Source organism: Erithacus rubecula, assembly GCF_903797595.1.
Source record: "Erithacus rubecula genome assembly, chromosome: 10".
Classification (NCBI taxonomy): Eukaryota; Metazoa; Chordata; class Aves; order Passeriformes; family Muscicapidae; genus Erithacus; species Erithacus rubecula.
The window spans coordinates 5,787,887-5,811,337 of record NC_136662.1 but is presented as its reverse complement, the minus strand read 5'-3'; the positions used below and the strand labels follow the sequence as shown (position 1 = coordinate 5,811,337).

Genomic DNA, 23,451 nt, shown 5'->3' with positions numbered 1-23,451 from the left:
TGTTTATTTCAAAGATCATAAATAGAAACAGATGAGACCGATGTTTTAATCGGATCGTGCTTCTCATTCTACTTTTGCCTTGGCAATATTTTGTAAATGAAATTGATTTACAGCAGAGCCGGCGGCGGTTTGTGTCGCAGCCGCTCCCGCCCGTGTTTTGTTTCTCGGTTCCAACCCCACGCGCCCCGCTCGCGGCCCCGCCGGCTCGGGCTGTTTAAATGACGCGCCGCGCGCTGATTGGCGGGCGGCCGAGGGGCGGGTTGGAACGGGCGCGAGCCGCGCTGGGATTGGCCGATGGTTGAGAGGGCGGGGCCAGAGGGCGCGGCCCGCGCGGGGATTGGCGGAGCTCTGGGTTTGAACGCGCGAGCGGCGGTTGGCGCAGCGCTGCCTGTGCGGACATGGCCGAGGCGCGGGGGGAGCGGGACCGCAGCCCCGCCAAGAACCCCGGCCGGCGGCGCTGGGCCCTGCGGGGCGGCGAGGAGGATGAGGATGAGCACCCCGTGCTGGTCCTGAGCTACTTCTCCCGGCCGCCCTTCCTCAGCTTCGGCCGCCTGCGTGTGGGCGCTTCCCGCACGCGTCTGCTGTGCATTGACAACCCCAACGACGATGATGCCGACGTGGTCATCGAGCGCTTTCCTGCCGCTGCCAGGGGCTTCAGCATCGAGCAGCGCCGCTTCTTTGTGGAGGTACGGGAGGGAGCACGCCGTGGGGCGGGCGGGAGCTCTGCTGGCCGGGAGGCGAGGGGCGAGGGAGGAGCGACACCGTCCGTGGGCAGCGGCATCCTCTGGGATGTGAGGCGACCATGGTGTGGGTCTGCCGGGGGCAGGCAGTGTTTATTCCCCGGGATGGGGGTCTGCCCGGGACAGGCAGTGTTTATTCCCCGGGATGGCGGTCTGCCCGGGACAGGCAGTGTTTATTCCCCGGGATGCGGGTTTGCCCGGGACAGGCAGTGTTTATTCCCCGGGATGCGGGTTTGCCCGGGACAGGCAGTGTTTATTCCCCGGGATGCGGGTTTGCCCGGGACAGGCAGTGTTTATTCCCCGGGATGCGGGTCTGCCCGGGACAGGCAGTGTTTATTCCCCGGGATGCGGGTCTGCCCGGGACAGGCAGTGTTTATTCCCCGGGATGCGGGAACCGGGGCCGGGCCCCTCGGGCTGGGGCTGTCAGCGCTGCGAAGGAGCCTCAGCCTGGCTCGACAGAGAGGTGTCTGCACTGAGCATAAAAAAATGGAATGGAATGGAATTACCTCTTCTTTGGGAATGATGTTTTAAAGACAGAGACCTGTCAAAACGCTTCAGGGGATGTGTTTAGGAAAAAGGCTGCGGTGGGAGGATGCCAGTTCACTGTTCTGCATGTTGACTCAACACAGAGCAAGACATGCATAAAAGAGGATTAAACATTTACGATAGCTAAGGAAATGTACATTGTGCCTAGTCCAGTCAATGCAAGTTTTTAAAAGAACAATTAGACAAACACGTCTGCAGTTATCTAGACTGTCCGGAGTGTTTGTGAGAGAGGAAGTAACACTGGGCATCTCTTGCAACTCTGGGCTTATAAAACCAGGGTAAAGTCTCACTGAAAAGTGCTTCTTTTTTCCTTAATATGTTCCTCTAGGAATTAATAAATAGAAAGGTTTATTACTTCCTTCATAATTTGCACTGTCTTACTTTTTTTTCAAAGGACTTGTATGTCAAATTTGACTAAAAAAAAAATTGGCACTTATGTTTAGGGTCAGCTATGGTCCTAAGTTAATCAGTCTCTGATTATCTGTCCCACCATACCACTCTCAAAATTATCCTAGAGGAATTATTTGGTTAATATGTGCAAAAAAAAATGTAATTTCTTCTACTCACCTTTACTAAAATCTTCTTTTATTATGTTTTATATTCTATTTATTCTCATACATATGTATATATATATATATATATATATATCTTCTTGTTTTCCATAGTGGTTTGATTCAGAGGTATAGAACCTTTTAGTATGACAGCATTTTTGATAGGAGTTGCTTAAATGTACATGTCAAAGAGGGAAAATGACATTTGAATATTTAATAATGTTAACAATGATAAAACATAATTTCATGTTGTCATAATATATATTACTTCTATATGCTGTTTGTTGTTTGGTTGATTACTTGATCTTCAATGTTATCTGAGTGTACCTAAATGCTAGATATCAAGCATTTCTTTTTCTCCAATAGGCAGGACAAAGAATATTTGTTTCTGTCACGTGGACACCATTAGAAGATGGAAAAATCAGAGAATTGGTGACTTTTGTTGTTAATGATGTTGTAAAACATCAAGCTGTGCTCCTTGGTGCTGCTGAGCAGCTCCCAAAGAAAAAGGTGAATGTGTGTTTATCATATCCTAATTCTGTTCCTTTGGCTTCTCTGATGCAAATATTGTTTTTATTACTAGAAAATTCAGTGAAGGAGGACTATAAAGTGATAAATGATGGAAATGTGGAAATGCCCATTGTCCTCAACTTTTTTTAGCTGGCTTAGAAAGTAGGTACTGATAAACTACAGCTTAAAAAATAAAACTGAAACATGACATAACATGGTTTTCAAGCCTGCAAATAAGGTATTGTGAATCTGTGATCAGGAGTTCTTTTTATAGACTTTTTGAACTTTGGGTATGCTAGTAATGTTTACTTTTAAATGTAGAAGAATTTAGCAAGTCAGCACACTGACTTTTATGGATGCTTCTTTTTCAGAAGAGTCTTTGGGATACAATAAAAAAGAAGAACTCTTCAGGAACATCTACAATAAAAGTTAAGAAGAGTACTCTAGAAATCAAAAATGTTAATAAAACATTCACAGTTTCTCAGAAGGTGGATAGACTTAGAAATCCCCTTCAGCCATGTGAGAATCAGGACACAGTGCAGAATAGTGTACCCCAAGGAAATGACCCTCTTGCTGGCTCAGAAAATCAGCTGCCTCCATCTCCTATTGCACCAGTGCCAGAGGAAAATGGCAATACTGTTCACACACCACTTGCCCTGAGAAGGTCTACTACATTTGGGGATATTGCTGCCTCTGGAAATAAAGAGTTGTTGCCCAAGATAGACATCTGTAACGTCAATAAATGTGTTACTGAACACAATCAATTGCAACCTGAAAGTGCCTCCAGTTCTGCTGGATTAGCACAATTGCCAATTTCAAATGATGGAGGAGTTCTTAATTTCACCCTCTCACCAGTTTCCACTCCGGAACACTCAGCCTGTGCACCTGTTTTAAGTACAAGGAGAATTTTAAGTCCAGATGCTTTTGTAAATGACAATTATCCAGTGGATATAGATGTAATAGAACAGCCTTTTCCAATACTGTCCCCTGATCAATTTGTGAAGGACAGTTTGTCAGATAAACCATCAAAGACTCCTAAACCTGAGGCAGCATTGATATCATCCACCACAGAGACTTATGTTGTTAAGAGATTTCTACCCTCAAAATGGAAAAAAGATGGAGATGTAAAGACAGAAACACAGGTTCACGTAGAACATGGCTTAAATGAAGCCTTGGAGCTGCACAATGTAAAATCACAGGCATTTGATAGTGATAAATCCAAGGAAGTTCATTGCAGTTTTACTTCTGCAAAGGAGCTTCAGACTGGCAATCCTCAGAGAGAGCAAAGAAAAAAGCGTCCAATTCTTTCTGCCACTGTCATAAAAAGTAAACCTGCTGCTACTGAAGAGACAAGAACAGAAACCCGCCAGCCAAAATCTAAAAAATGCCTTAATAAAGCAATAATAGGATGTGCTAATATGGTGCCTGTGTATGTGGAGTCAGAAACATCTAAACAGCTGCCAGTCACAGCTCCCATGTCATCTGAAAATAAGTGTCAGAATGACAAGGTAAATTCACTTCCTACCGGATCAACTTCTTTATGTCGTAAGAGGAAAAGTGAAACATATGTAGAAAATAGTAGAATTACAGCTCCAGTGCATGTGGAAGAAGTGGAAAGGAAAAGAGCTCTCACATCTAGCATGAGCAATCAAACACGTACAACCAGACGACCACAGGCCTTTGTACCCATGAGTGGAGAGAGAACAGGGCACAGAAAGAAAGCTGGTGAGCACTGTTTCCTTCATTTACCATTTTCTAAGAGGTGCCATTGATTAGGAAGTGTGTACAGAAAACTGAACTGTCTAGCAACAGTCAGCAGTATTTCATATCTCTGAAATCTGGGCTTTTGCAATTTGTTAGGTATCTGTGCTTTAAAAAACTGAAAACTAAGAGTTTTGGTTATGTAATAGGCTTCAAACTTGCTTTTATTCCTAATTTGTTAATGACAATAATAGGTGATGTATCTAAATGCTCTTGAGCAGAGACCTTGTTACATTCATCAAATTTTCTGGAAACTTACTGAACAGTATTTGTCACATGTACATTTACCATTGTGAATGTTTGCCTCTGTTACTGTTGTCACATATTTTCAAAAGTAGAATCATGAAGGTTGGAAAAGACCCCTTGGAACATTGAGTCCAACCATTAACTTTGCACCACCATGTTCACCATTAACCCATAATCCCAAGGTGCCCCATCCATCCACCTTTTCAACACTTTTAGAAATGGTAATTCCACCACTTTCCTGGGCAGCCTGTGATAATTCCTAACCACCCTTCCAGTGGAGAAGTTCCTAAGTCTTTTACATTCTGCCTGCTTTTCACTGTCTGATTAACTTGTGAGTCTTGTGTAGTTGTCTCTGCCTTACTGTTTCCTGATGCTTTGTTGCTTGAAGACCAGAAAATGCTGACGGCTTCCATTCAGTTTATTTTGGGTTTTCTAACTCTTCCAACACCATATATGCTCTGGAATGTGAAATAAATGAGGATCTGGAACTTAAAGATGCATTTAATTTGCAAAATTAAAAATTCATCATGGCTTTCAGATCAAAATAGCACATGCTCATTTCTTCAGTTGAATGATTTGTTCTGTGGTCTGGATTTCATTTGGAGTTTTCAGTAATGCACTTCAGTGTCAGGCTTTTAAAGATGGTCTGCATAAAAACAATGCGCTGAAAGTATTAGTATGAAGCAGGAAAAGGTGTGTTATTTTTATTAATCCTTTCTGCATTCACACATCTTCCTTCCTTCCCTTTTAAAATCATCAGTATCTTTTGAATGGTTCACAGGGAGTTACTCTAGTTCTGTACTTGAGGAGTGATACGAACTTTAATACATTAACTTTCAGTGACATATTGTCTGTTGATATTTGTGTGTTAATGCTTGTAGGTTCTTCTCTTCAGAAGGCATCTAAAGCTACCAAGAGAATTAGTAAACCTGTCCCTGGATTGGCCCAGTCACACCTGACATTTGTGAAACCACTTAAAACAGGTACGCAGACTCCTGGTTTTTGTTAAAACACTGAACAGAATGTCACAATTGTACTGCTGGTGTCAGGTAAGACCTAGCTGGTTAGAGCTGAGAGAAAATAGAGGATAGTACCTGAAATGAATCAAATACCTACTAGAACATACCTACTAAAACAATCTGTTGTGACTACTTTTAAGAAAATTGGTTGCAATAGCCATCAAAAAGAAAATGTTACTTTTTTCCAGATTGGCCTCTAAGTGTAAAAGCTACATTACAGTTCTGCTCCCAGCTTACTGATGGCTATTAGTTAAATGCCTCTTCCACATCTGAAAACATTTTAAGGCAACAACAGAATACCTCAGAAGAGAAAGTTTTTTTCCCTACAAGATAAAAATTCTGCAGAGTTAAGAATACTAAGTTGATCTGATCAGAAAAATGCATCTATAAAATGGTTCTTCCCGGATGTAATCCATTCCAATTTGGGTTTGCACCATTGCAAATGGCCTGGGTTCTAGGTAACTTGTCTTAGTTCTTGCACTGCAACAACTCAAGCCATATTATGTGGCTGAAATTTATTTAATAGTCCTTGATCTGCAAATCACTGAAGATTTTAACAATCTTCTTTTTTGGCTGTAGTGCTAAATGGAATGTCAAACATTAATCCTTTCCACAGTGAAATGTATATTGGTTATCAGACATTTCAAAAACTGCAAAGACTTAAATTTTTTGTTGTTTTGTTATTTTTTTAAGTCATCCCTCGGCACCCAATGCCTTTTGCTGCCAAAAACATGTTTTATGATGAACGTTGGAAGGAGAAGCAGCAACGAGGTTTCACCTGGTGGTTAAATTTTGTACTTACCCCAGATGACTTCAATGTGAAAACAAATACCTCACAAGGTAAGAGTACAGTAATTTTGTCTTCTCATTTTCTTAAGCTTTATGCAATATATTAGTAACACTAACAAGTAGTAGACCTCATTTAACACTAAACCTTTTCAGAATCATGCTGTCATATTTTCCCCCTTCTGGTAAGTATGGATGGCTCACTGTGTGCTCATGATGTGCTCATGGCAAACAGAGCAGACCCCTGCATGGAGAGGGTGTTCTGCAATAAGAACACACTGGAATGAGTGCCTGTGGCACTTCTCAGTGGGTGGTGAGTGAGGAATCTCCACCTGCTGGAAAATATTATAGCTGCCACTTTACTAAAAGTATAGCCTACTTTTTGCTCTATCTTTAGCTTCATTTGTATCTTAAAACTGAGTAAGTGTTCTTATATGTAATAGTTGACTAGTATTCTTGTACTTGTCAACATACGTGTAGTACAACAGCTGACAAACTTTAAAGAGGAGAAAAGTAAAGGAGGTGTGCAAAGCTGATTTGAGATATAAATGCATGTTTTTGTGCGTGTTTTAACAGTGAATGCAGCTGCTCTTATCCTGGGGGAGGAGACCCATCACAAAAGGAGCCTTGCTAAGGCACCCACCAAGGAGGAGGCGTCCCTGAAGGCGTACACGGCGCGCCGCAAGCTGAACCGGCTGCGGGGCGCGGCGTGCCAGCTGTTCACCTCGGCAGCCATGGTCACTGCCATCCAGAAACTCGAGGGGGAGATCGAAACCAGGCGCCTGCTGGTCCGCAGGGACAGGCACCTCTGGAAAGACATAGGTAAGGGGGCTGAAACCTGGCATTCTCTGCTCTTGTAAATAGGAAAAAGGTTATTCACGCTCTGAGTTTGTTCGGTCTGAAATTGTTGCATTAATATGTAATGTTTGCTGGATTTAATATTAAAAGATGCTCTCTTGCAGGAGAAAGGCAGAAAGTCCTTAATTGGCTTTTATCTTACAACCCTTTATGGCTGCGTATAGGTCTGGAGGTAAGTGCATTGTGTGTAGTCTATAATCCATAGTATAAGTTTAATGGATATTTAACTTTTTTTTTAGTAGAGGTTGTTTTGGGTTTCTTTATATTTTCTGTCATACTAATTCATGTAGGTAGAATTCAGTTGTAGCATGATGCATATATATTTAAAATTGTCACAACATACTTGCTTTAAAAAAGTGATTACCTTATTAAGAAGGAAAATATTTAATCAAGGATAGCGGAAAATAATTCTATGACCAATTACACAAAAGCGTTTCCCTTCAGTTTCACTTTACTGAACTGAAGAAGAATGTGGTTGTCTTAAAGAAGTTTCTGATTGATTTCTCAGACATAGATGATCATCAGACATGTTTTGATATGAGAATAGATCTGAAATTTCCTTTGGCTTTACCTTCCAGGGACTCACTTGTGTTTGATATTTAGACACCAACTGCCATTTATTAGTTCAGAAGTTAAAAAATGTATATTGTTAAAAAAAAAATTGCATAGTATTTAAAGTAACTTTTAAACCTTACTTCTGCTTTTTTCTCCTTTCATATTAGACTATTTATGGAGAACTGATAGCTTTGGAGAGTAATAGTGATGTTATGGGTTTAGCAATATTTATCCTTAATCGCTTGCTGTGGAACCCTGACATTGCAGCTGAGTACAGACATCCCGTCGTGCCCCACCTTTACCGGGAAGGTAACGACTACTTCCAAAATAATTATTTTTGTAGCACTTAATTTTTAAACTATCACTTATTGAGTTCTATCATTTTAGGTCATGAGGAAGCTTTGTCAAAGTTCACACTGAAAAAATTGCTGCTGTTGGTTTGCTTTTTGGATTGTGCCAAACGGTCCAGAATAATTGACCATGACCCCTGCCTCTTTTGTAAAGATGCAGAGTTCAAGGTGAGAGCTGTGATGAAATGTCTCCCTCCAGTATTGTTCTAAGACTCAGACTCAGTATTGACTTTTTAATTGTTTTTAATCTATTTGACTTGCTAAAATAATTTTAAACAAAATATGTAATTTTGAGAATTAGACAAGGAAATATGAAATGTAATTTGGGAGCGTCAAGGGGTGAAAATTGTATTCTGATTGATAAATAATATATTTTTAAGATTTTTTTTTTTTTTTTTTTTAAACTTTAGGCTAGCAAAGACCTCTTGCTTGCATTTTCCCGGGATTTCCTGAGTGGTGAAGGTGACCTTTCCCGCCATCTGGGCTTCTTGGGACTACCTGTCAGCCATATTCAAACTCCACTGGATGAATTTGATTTTGCTGTAACAAACCTGGCTGTGGATTTACAATGTGGCACTCGTCTTGTGTACGTTCATACAGAATTCTATTAAAATACTTTTTTTTTTTTAATATCATACTTAATGTGAGCTCATCAGAGGCATTAAACCATTCCATTATCTTTGTTAGGAGGACAGTGGAGCTTCTAACCAAAAACTGGAGCCTTTCAAAACAACTGAGAGTTCCTGCCATAAGCCGGCTACAGAAGATGCATAATGTTGATATTGTTCTCAATGTCCTTAAAGAGCGAGGAGTGCACTTGAAAGATGAAACTGGTGAGGCCTAGAAATCAGGGTTATTCTAAATGCACCAGATAGCTAGTGCATACTTTAATCCTTTGTTTTATTTGATAGGTGCTTCAATTGACTCCAGGGATATTGTGGATAGACACAGGGAGCGAACCTTAGCACTGCTGTGGAAAATCGTCTTTGCCTTCCAGGTACTATTCAATTGCTGATTCTGTTTGTTTTTTTGTTAGTTACAAATGAGTAATAATGAAAACACCACTCTTTCAGGATTATTTGATGTATGTGAAAGCCTCTACTAACCAAATTTTAGACAGAAATAATTTGCTTTGTACATTCAAAGCTCCACATAAACTTTACTAAACTGCTGATTAGTCCCTAGCAATACAGCTTGGATGTTTTAATTGTGCTTTTTCTTACACATTTTGTTCAAGCTTTTGAAAAAAACAATGAACTTCTGAGTTTATGCTGTATAGTAGCAGAATTAATACTTAAAAGTAAAATAATGTTGATGTCAAACTACAGGTAGACTTAGCAACTTAAAAGGATATTTTGGGGTTACACTGATAGACAATATAGAGGAATCTCTGAAGCTATAGCTCTTCTACTTTTTCTTCCTTTTACCTGAAAGAGTTGAAGAAACATTCTTGAGATAAGAATGAAGCTTTCTTAGGCCTTACTGCAATGACATTTCAAAAGTTAGTAGAAGAAGTAAAAATAGGTTTCTTAAGACTGTTTTAAGAGTTAGAGGGTATTTTAAAATACTCCCTAACTTGAGCCAGAGGTATTTTAAAAATAAGTATCCAACTGACCAATCCAGTTGGAAGGAACATAACGTATGAAAGGCAAAATAAGATAAATGTTGAGGTGGAATTTCACTACTAAGTAGTTCAGGAATGTAAGTGCAATTAAGTATATGTAAAGAAGGAATTAAAAACTTCAGCCACAGAACTATCAGTAAAATAGAACAACATAATAAAAGGCAAATGTGATTATTTTCTTTTTTAAATGCTGTTACACTATTAAGTAGTTAAATTCCTTCAGTTAATTAGTCTGATGCATGTGTCATAGTTGCATTGGTTTTGATTAGAGAAATAGCTTGAGTAAGTAGTGGCTTTATCCAAGCCCTGTGGATATGCTGCTTGTTCTCCAACCAGCTCAAGTCCTTTTGGAATCCATTAAAGAGGGGGATTGGTACATGGGCTCAGTGGAACTGCAGGCAGGACTCAGAAATTGTTTCTTCCCCTGAAAGCACATTGAAATTACACAGGGAATTTCCCTGTTTCTCTCAACTATTAGCTAATGCAGTAAGTGTTTTACACAGAACAGTGGGAAGGGTAGATTTAGGGTTTTTTTATCTACCATTATGCTGGCAAGTCCAGATTATCTACTCTGTGTGGCAGGTACTGCTGAGAAGTGAGTGTGGGTTCTCTTTGAAATGCCATGCCTAAAGCAGGCAGGACATGTCAGACTGTTAATGTGTCCATTGTTTTGTTTTTCTTCCCAACAGGTGGATGTTTTTCTGAATGTGGAACATTTAAAAGAAGAAATTGAGTTTCTGAAGAACACATACAAGAGAAAAGCACTGTTGGGTGCTGTCAAGACTTTTAAAAATGATTTTAAAGTACAGGAAGACAGTAGTAACTTCTCATCTCAGACTTACAGTGAAAATGTGAAGCTGCTGATGGCATGGGTTAATGCTGTTTGTAGATTTTACAATATGAAGGTAAACAGTTCTGTGTACACTTCCATAAGTACACTCTGCTGTTGTTATTCTTTACAGAACAGAGTTCTTCAAACCATCAAATATCTAGTAGAAGTGAATGGTAATTATTTGTAAATACTCTTCTCGACTTTGTTTGATTTGAAATAACAATCGTTCTGTGAGTTTAGCTGCACGTCTCTTTTTAAACAAATCTGAGCAAAAAAATTCTGTTTCAAGTTTAGTCTTGTGCAAAAAAATGCTCCTTAAAAATTTAACATTTTTTGCTGGAATGGAAATTGTTTGTGGACTTTTTCTGGGCCTCCATTAAAAAAGTTATTGTGCGTAGAATTTTCAGTGTTTATAAAAACTGAGAATTAAACTAATGTTTGGGCTAAGGTCAGCTCATCTCCTCAGAGATGTTTGTTTAGAGGGGATGTGTTTGCTCATTCCAAGAAGGGAAGCCCTGGTCAGAGACCTGACTGGTCAGAATACAGTAGCAGCTGCTAGACTTTCTGAAGGGTGAAACAGTTCTTAGGACTGATGCAAATTCAGAACTTATTTCTGCATTGAAGCCTAGTGTAAAGGTACCTATAGAAGTTTATTTGAGATCTTGCTGTAGAAAGATTGGTTTCATAAAGGTTTTCCTTGGAGATTCACTGGATAATGACTCACACCTCTTTTGTTTCTGGGCTCTCATAGCTGTATGTCACTGTACAGTAAATGTTCAAAGGAAGCACTAGCTCCTTTTTTGCTCTTGGTCATATAAAGGTACAAGAGAAGAAATTCTATGTCAAGTTTATACCAATTGACTAGTAACAAAATTTCAAGAAACTCGTATTTTATGTTATTTAACAGGTGGAAAACTTCACAGTTTGTTTCTCAGATGGCAGAGTCTTGTGTCATTTGATTCATCACTATCACCCCTGTTACATGCCTTTGGAAGCTGTGTGCCAACGAACAACTCAAACTGTGGAATGTTCAAGAACTGTTACAGTGGGACTAAACTCTTCCACCTCATCTGAGTCTGACACTTCTCTGAATGTTGTGGAAGAAATGTCTGATCAAAGTGAGTTATTTGATGTACAGAAGTTCATTTTACTTCTGTTTCTTTGCACAATTTGATTTGACTAATGTTTTGTCTTTGCAAAGCTCCAACTCCCTCAGTCCTCTACAAGGAACTCTTGGACAATGAAAAGCAAAACTTCCAGCTGATCAATGCTGCAGTTTCTGACCTAGGTGGGATACCAGCAATGATTCATCATGCAGACATGTCAAATACAATTCCTGATGAGAAGGTAAAATGCCTTTAGAGTTGATATAAGCATGCTCTGCCCTCCTGTGAATGTGTCTTGCTCTTTTGTGCAGCCCTTACCCTGCTGTGTTCTGTGTTTCTGTAGGTTGTCATCACCTACCTGTCATTTCTGTGTTCGCGGCTTCTCGATCTTCGCCAAGAAACTCGAGCTGCACGATTAATTCAGGCTGCTTGGAGGAACTACAGGCTGAAAAACGAGCTGAAACTCTTTCAGGTACTCTGCTTGTGCAATATTCAAAGCTTCTACATTAAGAAAAAAAAGAGAATATAAATTTAATGGAAAATACAAGTTTGTTGGACAAATATTGGCATTTACACTAATGAGTGCCATTTCTGTCAGCAAAATATGTGGCCTTCTTGGTGGTGTAATCTACTAAACTTCACTTCTCTTTTAGATTTCTGAAGTAATTGCAGGTGTTTAGAGGCTACTGGTTTTTTTGGTGTGTCACCCCTTAAACTCTTCTCCCAATATTTCAAATATCAAATAGTCGCACTGTTACCTTAAAACTGAAGGGTAGTTAATTCCTATTAATGTCTATAAGATAAGAGGAGTAATTAAACTTCTGCAAAGAAAGAATCAAAACCAAAACCACTAAAAAATTGCAGGCATTATTTTTAGTAATTAATCTTACAATGTGTGCATATGTATTATAATTTTATGACATTGCTGTAGATAGTTACTCAAATCAAAACTTTGAGTGAAAATTCCATAGCTAATGTTCAGTGGAAATTCAACTCTTTGAAGGAAAGAGACAGAGCTGCTCGGATAATTCAAAAATCTGCAATGAACTTCTTGGCTCGCCGACGCATCCTGAGGAAAGAGAATGCAGCCATTTTAATCCAGAAGCACTGGAGAGGGTACTTGGCCAGGATGACTCTCTTCAATCTGAAAAAGGCAAAGCTGGAGGGAGTCAAAAATAAATCTGCCACAGTCATTCAGGTAATGCGATCTGAAGTGAGACTGCACAGCAAGGAAACACCCTGAAAGAACCTTTCTTTCTAAGAAACAACCTCACTCAGGACCATCTGTGCTGCTTGCAGCAATTAATGCTGTCATGAAATGTAATATTTATTTTGTTATTTTTCCCCCTTTGCTTTTGAGAGGTTTATTAAGTTTTTTCTCTCTAGAAAAATATGGTAATGTGCTATTAAATTAACCATTATTCCTTCTTGGTGAATATTTTGGACTTCAATAAGCATTAAAATACAGGACCTTAAACAGTTAATGTAAGGAGTGATGAGATTGTGTTGGTTTTCTTCTTTTCAGCTGCTGAACATTGCTTAAAGAAACTTTAAAAAAAAATTAAAATTACTCTCCTAGTGTTGTGTCATCTGCAGTGGGCGTTGAGTGGCAGACATGGCAATGATAGTTGGGGCAGTTAATTCACTTTCTCAAGATACTTTCACCACTGTTACCCAGAGATAAATACTGCACTCCTAAGACTTTTTAAAATGGATATTAAAGAATTACTCATTTATCAGATAGTGTAAAAAGAAATCTGCTCTTGCCAGGGCAAATTGAGGCTTTTCCAAGCATTTAAAATGCTTAAAAACCATTTAGCTTTTGTTTTGGTTTTTTTTTTTCCTTCTCTTTTTTTAAAGTAGATTTCTGGACGGATTAAGACACAGAGATGAGTTTGGTTAGAGTATGCTGCCAGAAACACCAAAGTCATGGGTTTGATCTTGATATGGGCCATTCAGTCAAGTGTAGGATTTGATCTTTGTGGGTCCCTTCCAACTCAGAATAATACTCTGTGGTACTCTCATAAGTATAGGAATAAGAAATCTTGTGAAGTCTGAAGATGACAGTCCTCATTCATGCTTAACATATTATGAAGAAAATACTGTATTTTTTTCTTTTTTTACCTGCAGGCTTATTGGAGGAGATACTCTGCAAGGAAAAGATACTTAAAACTAAGACACTGTGTTATTTTTGTACAAGCCAGAATAAGGATGGTAAGGTCTGTTGCAGCATATAAACGAATTGTTTGGGCTACTGTTACAATTCAGACACGTCTGCGTGGGACTAAGTTGGCAAGAATAGATCGGCAAAGATACGAAATGCTAAAGTCTTCAGCACTTACTATTCAGTCTGCATTCAGAAGATGGAGAAGATACAAAATTCAACAGAAAATTAAAGCAGCTTTGGTGATTCAGAGTTATTTCCGAAAATGGCAATCTTCAAAACTGGCTAAGAGGAGGAGGGCTGCCCTTGTCATACAGCGTTGGTACAGGATGCACAGAGACCTGAAGCACTATCTGCATGTTAAGCAAAGTGTTATCAAGATTCAGGCTTGGTACAGGTGTCAGCTGGCCAGACGTGTTTACCAGGAGCACAGGGCAAAAATAATGATAATTCAGCAGTATTACAGAGCTTATAAACTGGGCAAAGCTGAGAGAAAGTCTTATTTGCAAAAGCGTGCAGCAGTGATAATTCTCCAAGCTGCTTTTAGAGGCATGAAGGCACGGGAGCAGTACAGACAAGCAAAAGCAGCGTGTGTTATTCAATCACTGTGGAGAATGAAACGAGAGAAGCAAAGATTCCTGCAGTTGAAAAAATCTGTTATTACACTGCAGTCACACGTGAGAAAATACCAACAAGTAAAAAGATACAAAGAGATTAAAAGCGCTGCTTCCATAATTCAAACCTGGTACAGGGCACATGTGGCCGCTAAAAAAGCAGCTGCTGCTTTCCAGAGGCTGCGCCTGGCTGCCCTTGTTCTCCAGGCTGCATACAGGGGGATGCAAGCCAGGAGGCAGGCTCGGATCCTGAGAGCTGTGATCACAATTCAGTCCAGTTTCAGGGCTTATGTCGCCCGGAAGAGATTTAAAAGCTTGAGAGATGCTGCAGTGAAGATTCAAGCCCTTGCGAAGATGAGGCGAGTCCGTAAGCGTTACTGTGCTCTGAGGGCAGCAGTGCTTTATGTCCAGAGAAGGTATCGCTCTCAGAGACATGCTCTTCAAGTGAAGGAAGATTATAGGAAGTTGAAGAGAGGTTGCATAAGAATTCAGGCTCTAATTCGAGGCTATTTGGTCAGGAAGCAAATGCAGAGGTGGAGGGAGGCTGCAATATTAATTCAGGCCTGCTACAGAATGAAAAGGGACCAGCAACAGTACTTAAGGATCTACAGTGCTGCCATTGTCATTCAACAGCGTTATCGTGCCTGCAAAGAGAGCCGGCATCACAGGCAGCAGTTCTTGCAAGTTAGAAAAGCAGCTGTGTGCTTACAGGCAGCCTACAGGGGTTATAGAACACGCAAAAGGCTGAAACTGGAATGCAGAGCTGCTGTTAAAATTCAGACTGCTTTTAGAGCTCATGCTGCACGAGTGAAATACAAGGCAATGGTTCAGGCCTCCATTGTGATTCAGAGGTGGTACAGAAATTGTAAGGGTGGTAAGAGGCAAAGACTGAACTTCTTAATGACAAGAGCAGCAGTGCTTTCTTTACAAGCAGCTTTTCGTGGCTGGAAGGTGCGAAAGCAGATTCAAAGACAGCATGCTGCTGCTACTAGGATACAGTCTACTTTCAGAAGATTCATGGCTGTGAAGAAATTCAGGCTTGTGAAGCATGCTGTACTAACCATCCAAAGGCATTACAGAGCCAAGGTTCTAGGCCAGAGACAACGGCAAGAATACGTTCAGCTGCAAAATGCTGTAGTGCAACTTCAGGCACTATGGAGGGGGAAAGCTGTGAGAAGAGCAATTCAGAGGGAACATCATCTTGCAACAATTATTCAATCCTATTACAGAATGCACATAAATCAACTAAAATACAAGAAACTAAGACAAGCCACTTTGGTGATTCAGAATTACTACAGAGCCTACTGTATGAAGAAAACCCAACGTGCAGTTTATCTGAAAACCAAGGCAGCTGTGTTAGTATTGCAGTCTGCTTACCGTGGGATGACTGTGAGGAGACGACTGAACAAACTAAACAAAGCTGCTACAACTATACAAGCTGCCTTCAAATCTTACCTTGCCAAGAAGGAATATGAAAGACTTAGATCTGCAGCTATAGCCATTCAAAGGCGTTACCGTGCAGTAATTCATGCTAAATGTGAGAGGCAGAGGTATTTGTCTTTAAAAAGAGTCACAGTACAAGTGCAGGCAATTTACAGAGGTGTAAGAGTGAGGCGACAGGTTCAGTGTATGCACCAAGCAGCTGTTTGCATCCAAGCCACATTTAAGATGTATTTCATGAGCAAAAAATATCAGTCAATGAAAATGGCAGCAATAAGAATTCAAAGGCATTACAGAGCATTTTGTTTGGGTAAGGTGCAACGCAAAAAGTACTTGGAGCTAAAGAAGTCTGTTATTATCCTCCAGGCTGCTTGCAGAGGCATGAAAGTCCGACAAGACTTAAAAACTATGCACCAGTCAGCAGCAATAATCCAGTCCTATTATCGGATGCACAAGCAACAGAGGGATTTCAGAAAGTTGTTGCGTGCAACAAGGCAGATTCAACAGTGGTTCCATGCTTGTAAGAAGAGAGATGCAGAAGTTCACAAGTATGTGAGTATGAAAAATGCAGTACTACACATCCAGGCTGCATTCCGTGGTATGAGAACAAGAAGACTCATCAGAACCATGAATCAATCAGCTGTGATTATTCAAAGAAGGTTTAGAACTTTCCTTGAAAGAAAACGTTTTCTTTCCATGAAGTCAGCTGCTGTTGTAATTCAGAGAAAATATAGAGCTACAAAACTAGCAAATATTCAGCGTCAAAAATATATCTCTCTCCTTAATGCCACTGTTATCATACAGTCTGCTTATAGAGGATTTGTGGTAAGGAAAAAAATGCAGCAAATGCATCAAGCTGCTACAGTTATTCAAGCAATGTTTAGAATGCATAAAATTTACACTTCTTATCGAGCTCTCAGGCTTGCTTCAGTAGTCATACAGCAACGTTATCGAGCTTACAGAGAAGGGAAGCGTGAGAAAGAAAAGTACCTAAAACTGTACAATTCTGTTTTAGTTCTTCAAGCTGCCTACAGAGGAATGAAAACAAGATGCTTCCTGAAGAGACAACATGAGGCTGCACTTATAATACAGAGAAACTACCGAATGTATAGGCAGTACTGTCATTACAGAAGAGTTAAGTGGGCAGCCCAGCTAATACAGAGGAGGTACAGAGCCCACAGGCTCAGGAAAATTGCTGTTGAGCATTACACTTCATTAAAGAAAGCAGCAACTTGTATCCAGAGGGCTTTTCGAGACATGCGAGCGAGAAAACTAGAGCGAGAAATGCACCGTGCTGCAACTGTGATTCAGAAAAACTTCAAAGCCTTCAGAGAGCATCAGCAATTTCTCTCTCTTAAAGCAGCTGCTCTTGTCCTTCAGAGAAGGTACCGAGCTTTGGCTCTGGCAAGGCAGCGTGCTTTGGAATATCGCTCTCTCCGCAGAGCAGCTGTTCACATCCAGGCTGTGTACAGAGGTGTCAGGGTGAGGAGGAGTCTCGAGCACATGCACTCTGCTGCCACTACAATACAGGCAGCCTACAGAATGCTCAGGGATAGAAGGGCCTATCAGAATGTGAGAATTGCAGCTGTGGTTATACAGAACCACTATCGAGCCTATTTGAAAGGAAAGAACCAACGCAAGAAGTATCTGACAATGAGGAATTCCATTCTTGTTATTCAAGCAGCATACAGAGGCATGAAGGCACGGCAGGAACTGAAAGTCCTGCACCTTTCAGCAGTTGTAATACAGTCCAGCTATCGCATGCACCTGCAACGTAGGTATTACAAACAGCTGTGCTGGGCTGTCACAGTCACACAGCAGAGGTTCCGAGCCAAAATGGCAAGAGAAGCTGCCATGAGAAATTATGCAGAGATAAGAAAGGCTGCCATTTGCCTCCAAGCTGCTTTTCGTGCTAGGAAAGCCAGGCAGCTGTATGAAGCCAGCGCTGCTGCAGGGCACACTGAGTGGTTCCTGGGGATGGGCGTGGAGCGGAGGCGCTCTCTGGCACAGCAGGCAGCGGCCGTGCCGATCCGGCGCGCCATCCCACGGCAGGGAGCTGAGCTGAGACACAGCCCCTGTCTCAGGGCTCCCTCACAGGGGGCAGAATACCTGGCTCAAACACAGGCAGCTGTAGTTATTCAGTCTGCATTCCGAGCTATGAAAGCAAGAACAGCAAGGCAGCTACGAGCTGCAAGAAAGATTCAGTCTTTCCTTCGGATGGCTGTGGAGCGGAGAAAATACCTCCAGCTGAGAGCAGCAGCTGTTACATTGCAATCCTATTACTTAATGTATAAATGTAAATCCCAGTATATGAGCTATAAAAGAGCAGCAGTTGTCCTGCAGAGGCACTACCGGTCCCACCTGGCTGTGAAGCACCAGAGACTGGCTTACTTGGAAACCCGGAGCAGCATTATCCTCATGCAGGCCACAGTCAGAGGATACATCCAAAGGAAGAGGTTTCACAAAATGAAAGACAGCACAATCAAAATTCAGGTACTTTTGAGTGAATGATACTGGGATTTGGGTGCTTTGGTTTTCATTTGTAGATGTTCTAAAGATTTACTGTTCTTGCAAACCACAGTTTAAAGCTAAAGTAGAATCAGTTTCTAGAGTGTACTGTGGAGCAGGTGTATGAAGCTTACTGCCACAATACACAGAAATAAGGTTCTCTGAGAAAACTGAATTTCACCTCTAAATATTAGTGGCTGAATGTTTTCTTTGATGGGAGTATGAAAGAAAGCTGTCTTGGTGTTTATGAGAGGGCACTGGTAGTGGGTATAAAGTGACATAAATGGCAAAAAACACGATTGTTACATTCTTAAGGACTAGTGTTTGGGAAGGTGTGAGTAAATCAATCATCTTAGTCCTCCTAGGTTTAGTAATTGGCCCTAGACTAATCAGAGTGGCTAACTAACATTTTGAAAAGGAGTGTAAGGAGGGACATTCCCCCAAATCCAGGAAAAAAGGGAAATAAACTGTCTCTCATAATAATTTCTGACCCTGAGAAGCCTGATCTAATGTTAAGTGCCCATGTTAGGTGGATTGGAACTAGGCCATCTTTAAAGTCCTCTTCCAACCAAAACCATTCTAGAATTCTCTGAGAATTTCTTGGGTTGGTTTTACCCTCTTGTTGGAGACCACATGCTCTGCTTAACTGATAGATGGACTCATCCTTCATTTTTGGGGGGATTGGTAGCTGCTTAGTTATTTTCTGAATGTTTATCTTTTACATCCCAAACAATATAAGGATGGTTAGTTTCCTTAAAAGCTAGGAAAAAAATTATTAGTTTTGACATTGGAAATATGTTTATTTATATAATTGTTTTTATAACAAGCCAGTGAGTGCAGTTGTCCATAGAAATATGCAAATATTCCCAGTTGATACGATGCCAGTGGTGAAATATTCCAAGTTTGTCTTTTCTGTGGATTTATTCAGAGACAGGAATATCTTCTGTGCAAGTTTTCTGCTGTGTTAATACAGCAGCATTACAGAGCCCATCAGATGCGAAATATTGATCAACACAGATTCCATCAAATGACAAAAGCTGCCATTACAATTCAGGTAATCATAAAAGTGGTTTTTATTGGGTGTTTGTTTGAGTTTTTTAATCTCTTGTATTTGTTTCTTCACGATATAGTTATTTTTGCAGACTAACATTAAAGAGTGGCATTTGTGGTATTTCCCTGAATATGTTTCACTTGCTTTTGAAAATATCTTCTAGTTATAAGAAATTAAATAATTTTAGTATTTTAGATATGGAAATCCTAAAAGTTGTTCCTGTTGATGTGATATTTTTCTTTTTAATTTTGTTCATTCCATTAACTCTCAATCTTGCTAAAGAAATCTGAGTGGTGTCTTAGCCTATTTCTTTATATCCTACTGGAGGTAGAAAAGACCAGCCACAACAACCTGTAAGGTTTGTGAAATGTAGAGCATCTCCCTAAATGAACAAATCCCTTGGGTTACTGTGATTCTGATCTGCCAGTGGTACCAGAGCCTGCATAGATTGCAGCATTTTAATAAAACCAGGTTTTACTTATCTAAAAACAAGATCAAAGTCAAGTCTGTATTGCAGCACTACCAAATTGTACAAATCATTTTCAGGTCTCCAAAGTGACCATTAACTTAGTTCCAGTATGGGAGGCCAGCACTGGATAAATGTAGAGGCTGAAGGAGGAGCTCTGAAATAGCTGTTCTCTGGTCAAGGATGTCATGGCAAAATTTGACCTTCTACTTCTCCGTATATACAAATCTGTTATTTCTCCCCATAAATTAGATTTTACCTTTAAGGCAAGAGAGAATGGATGGAAAAGGGTTTTTTTGCTCCGATTTGCAACACAGTACTCTGTCTGGGAAAAAACAGAGCTGGGAAATGAGAAAAGTGGAGTCATGGTTCTCCTTAAAAGCCAACCAAGGGAAAGAGAACTCAGGGTGTAGGAATGCTGGACACAAGTATAAATTGGGAGAGTTACATATTTTATCTTTTGGTCAGCCCTGAAGTGGTCAGACAGTTGGTCTGGATGATTATTGTAGGTCACTTCTAACTGAAGCCATTCTGTCTATCCCTTCCTCTACCCTGCTCTCCTCAGAATGCTTCCCTAGAGGCTCCTGGTTAAGATTCCATTGTGCAGTGCTGCATTTCAGCTCCACAAGGCCAGTAAGAGTCACGGAGCTTATTTGTGACTGGTGACATTTATTACGCTCGTGTCAAAACACTCCATTTGCGCCAGCGCTCATTTCGGGTGGGAAACGGGAGCGTAGGGGAAGAGTTCCAAATAAAGAGAGAGAGGTGCTTTCATTTCAAACAGAGATGGTTCAGAGGAAGAATGCAGAGGAGGAGGTTTGTCCGAGACTGGCGGCGGGTGGTGGAGCTGCAGCGCGCGGTGCGGCGCTGGCTGGGGCGCCGGGGCGCGGCCGCCGCCGCCATCCAGAGGAGCGCGCGCGCCACGGCGGCAGCCACCAAACTGCAGGTAACACCTCCTGTGACAAAAGAGCAGGTTTGAGGTTGGTTATTTTTGTTGTCTGGGTGTTTTTTTCCCTCATGGGTTTCTGGGGAGAGGAAAGGTCTTTGCTTTGGTGTTCACTTTATCAGTCAAGTCAGCTGCGGTTCAGCCGTGAAAGCTGGAGGCAAACAGATCAATGAAGGAATACTAAGCAGATAATGATTGAGATCAGAGGTGGGAGTATGATATGCATGGGATTTTTTTGCCTTTTGTCTTGAAAGTCCAGTATTTGAAAGATAAACACTGAGTGTCAATGACAAAATTGAATACCTAAGGTCATTCAATACTTTGTCAGACTTGGGTAAAACTGATTTGGAATGGTGATGGAAGTTGTCTTGTCTCTCCTTTGCAACTTTTTCTCTTTGTGGAATTCCTTTTCCATAGGCTTTGTGGAGGGGATATTCTTGGAGAAAGAAGACTGACACAGCAAAAACCAGAGCTTTAAGATGCAGTTTACAAAAGGCCAATGAAAAGTGCACGGAAGAAAACAAACTGGGCAACAGAACTGCAATTGCAATTGACCGCCTTCTAAAATACAAACATATTTCCTACATTCTTGCAGCACTAAAGGATCTTGGTCAGTATTTTCTTTTATTGTAACTGATGTTTTTTCAGAATGATAAAAACTGGGTTGTTTTTGGTTTTTTTTTTTTTTTTTTTTTCAGCTGAGGAGAGTTCATAATGATATTTGGGCTTTCTGCATGACTATAAAATGTGAGCATTCGAGGGTGGGGGGGTTTCCAGACTAAAATTAGATTGTTGATTTAAGAACAATATTCAAATGGTTATGTAGAGAAAGGAAATCCTGCATGATTACTCTAATTTCCTGTCAGTCCTTGTAGTGCTACACCTAATTTTTTAGTCTGGAATATTAGAACTATTGCTTTAGAAACACTTACTTAAATCAATACTTGCGGTTTTTACTTTGCAGTTTTACTTAAAAACAGAGAAAAATCCTGATTTACAGTAATTTTGCAAACTTCAGAGTTTTCTCTATTTGTTTTTCTTTAATTGTTTTAGAGGTGGCTACCAGGCTGTCCCCAGTGTGTTGTGAAAATATGGCCCAAAGCAGAGCAATCTTCAGTATTTTCATTCTGATTCAAAGCTGCAACCGAAGTGTTCCCTGCATGGATGTGATCACATACTCAGTTCAGGTTCTACTCAATGTTTCAAAGGTAACTTGGATATTTTCTTTTGCAGGTTATAAACAATAAGCTACTTTATTATAGTACTTGTTTATCTACAAAATTTCTGTATAAATCTGGAGCAACAAAAGTAGTAGTTCTGAATAAAAATAGGTTCTGATTTTTCACTGTTATTTCTTTATTTTAAATATAAAATGAGATTCTGTGGTTTCATAACAATGGAGGAAACACAAAAGGCACGTTTTCATAATCTGTTACAATTGTGTAAATACAGAAGCAATTGGTATTGCTTGGATACCAGCTTAGCTACAAATTTATTCTAGGGGAGAATATGAGCTTTGTTTTTTTTCTCTAACCTCTAAATAGTAATCTGTGAACTAAGGATATTTTAAAGATCTGTCTATAGAAGCTCTCTTGTCTCTTTGTTATTTAACAGCATGAAAGAACTACTCGAGCAGTTTATGAAGCTGAAAATTCTATAGACATTTTACTAGACCTACTGAAAATGTACAGAAGCAAAGCTGGGGACAAAGTTTCAGAGAAAGGAGGAAGCATTTTCACAAAGACCTGTTGTTTGCTGGCCATCCTTTCAAAGGACTCAAAAAGAGCTTTGGTAAGACCTAAATGTTTTGGGCTTAATGGTTTAATTTAATATCCTTTTCTTGCATCTTTTGGTGGTGTTTGTAATTTCTTTCTCTCCCACAGCTGATATGGCTGTAATATTAATTTCAACTAAACTCTGGTTAAAAAAAACGTATTTTCAAGATGGTGAACACTCATATTTTCTTGATTTAAGCTGCTGTTGAAGCTGCAGTATTGACTGTGTGTTGTTTTCACCTTTCCTCAGGAAATCAGAGGCATGCCAAGAACTGTTCCTTGCATCCAGAGCCTCTATAGACTCACAGCTCGGAAGTACAGGATGGATGCAGAGAGAACACTTGTGAAGCAGAAAACAAACACTGCCTTAGGTGGGAACTGCTCTATTCCAGTAACTCCTCTAAGAATAAAAACAGTTTCAAGGTAAGTGCTTAAAAATTAGTCTTCTATTTCTGGTGTCATTGAAATATTTTAATGCAAGCCACTAATCTTTTCACAGGATTAAACCAGATTGGGTCTTGAGGAAAGGTAAAGTGCAAGAAGTCGTGGATCCTCTGCAAGCAATTGAGATGGTGATGGACACGCTTGGTATTGCCTGCTTCTGAAATGTAAATGATGTATAAGAAGATATATTTGTACAGTATGTATGTAGTAAAATAGATAAATGATTTTAAAAAAACCAAATAACTGTTAAACTACTGTTGGAAATGTTTTTTTCCAGATTGTCATTAACATTTTGGTAACTTTTTGTATTACATACAGTTTTTAAACCCTGGTTTGTACTACTATCAAACTAAATTGTACAATAAAACTGGATTTTACTGGAAATTTCACTGGTGCACTAATATATTGTTGTCACACAACTATGAATATTGCAAACACATTTTTCACTCTGATTAGATATTGTAGAATTCTATTAAAAGCAGTTGTTTGTGGGAGACAGTAATGTCTGATCTAGAGAGGTGTATAAAGGGAGGCTTGGGCTGTGGATTTCAAAACTGGC

At 40.1% G+C, this 23,451-nt stretch overlaps 1 protein-coding gene across 1 annotated transcript; it reads left to right on the top strand.

Moving 5' to 3' along the window:
- Positions 1 to 398: 398 nt before the first annotated feature.
- On the top strand, positions 399 to 23,160 carry ASPM (assembly factor for spindle microtubules; the record flags this gene model as incomplete). The annotated part of the gene is made up of 25 exons (XM_079314041.1): positions 399 to 686; positions 2,204 to 2,347; positions 2,719 to 4,072; positions 5,236 to 5,337; positions 6,067 to 6,213; positions 6,736 to 6,981; positions 7,122 to 7,189; positions 7,740 to 7,881; positions 7,960 to 8,090; positions 8,333 to 8,508; positions 8,610 to 8,755; positions 8,834 to 8,919; positions 10,236 to 10,451; positions 11,286 to 11,496; positions 11,580 to 11,725; positions 11,828 to 11,956; positions 12,488 to 12,682; positions 13,615 to 18,205; positions 19,113 to 19,264; positions 20,434 to 20,673; positions 21,091 to 21,283; positions 21,727 to 21,881; positions 22,288 to 22,464; positions 22,699 to 22,871; positions 22,948 to 23,160. 25 exons carry the CDS (start codon positions 399 to 401, stop codon positions 23,051 to 23,053), a joined length of 9,714 nt encoding a protein of 3,237 aa, XP_079170167.1. The 3' UTR covers positions 23,054 to 23,160.
- Between the last annotated feature and the right edge of the window lie 291 nt (positions 23,161 to 23,451).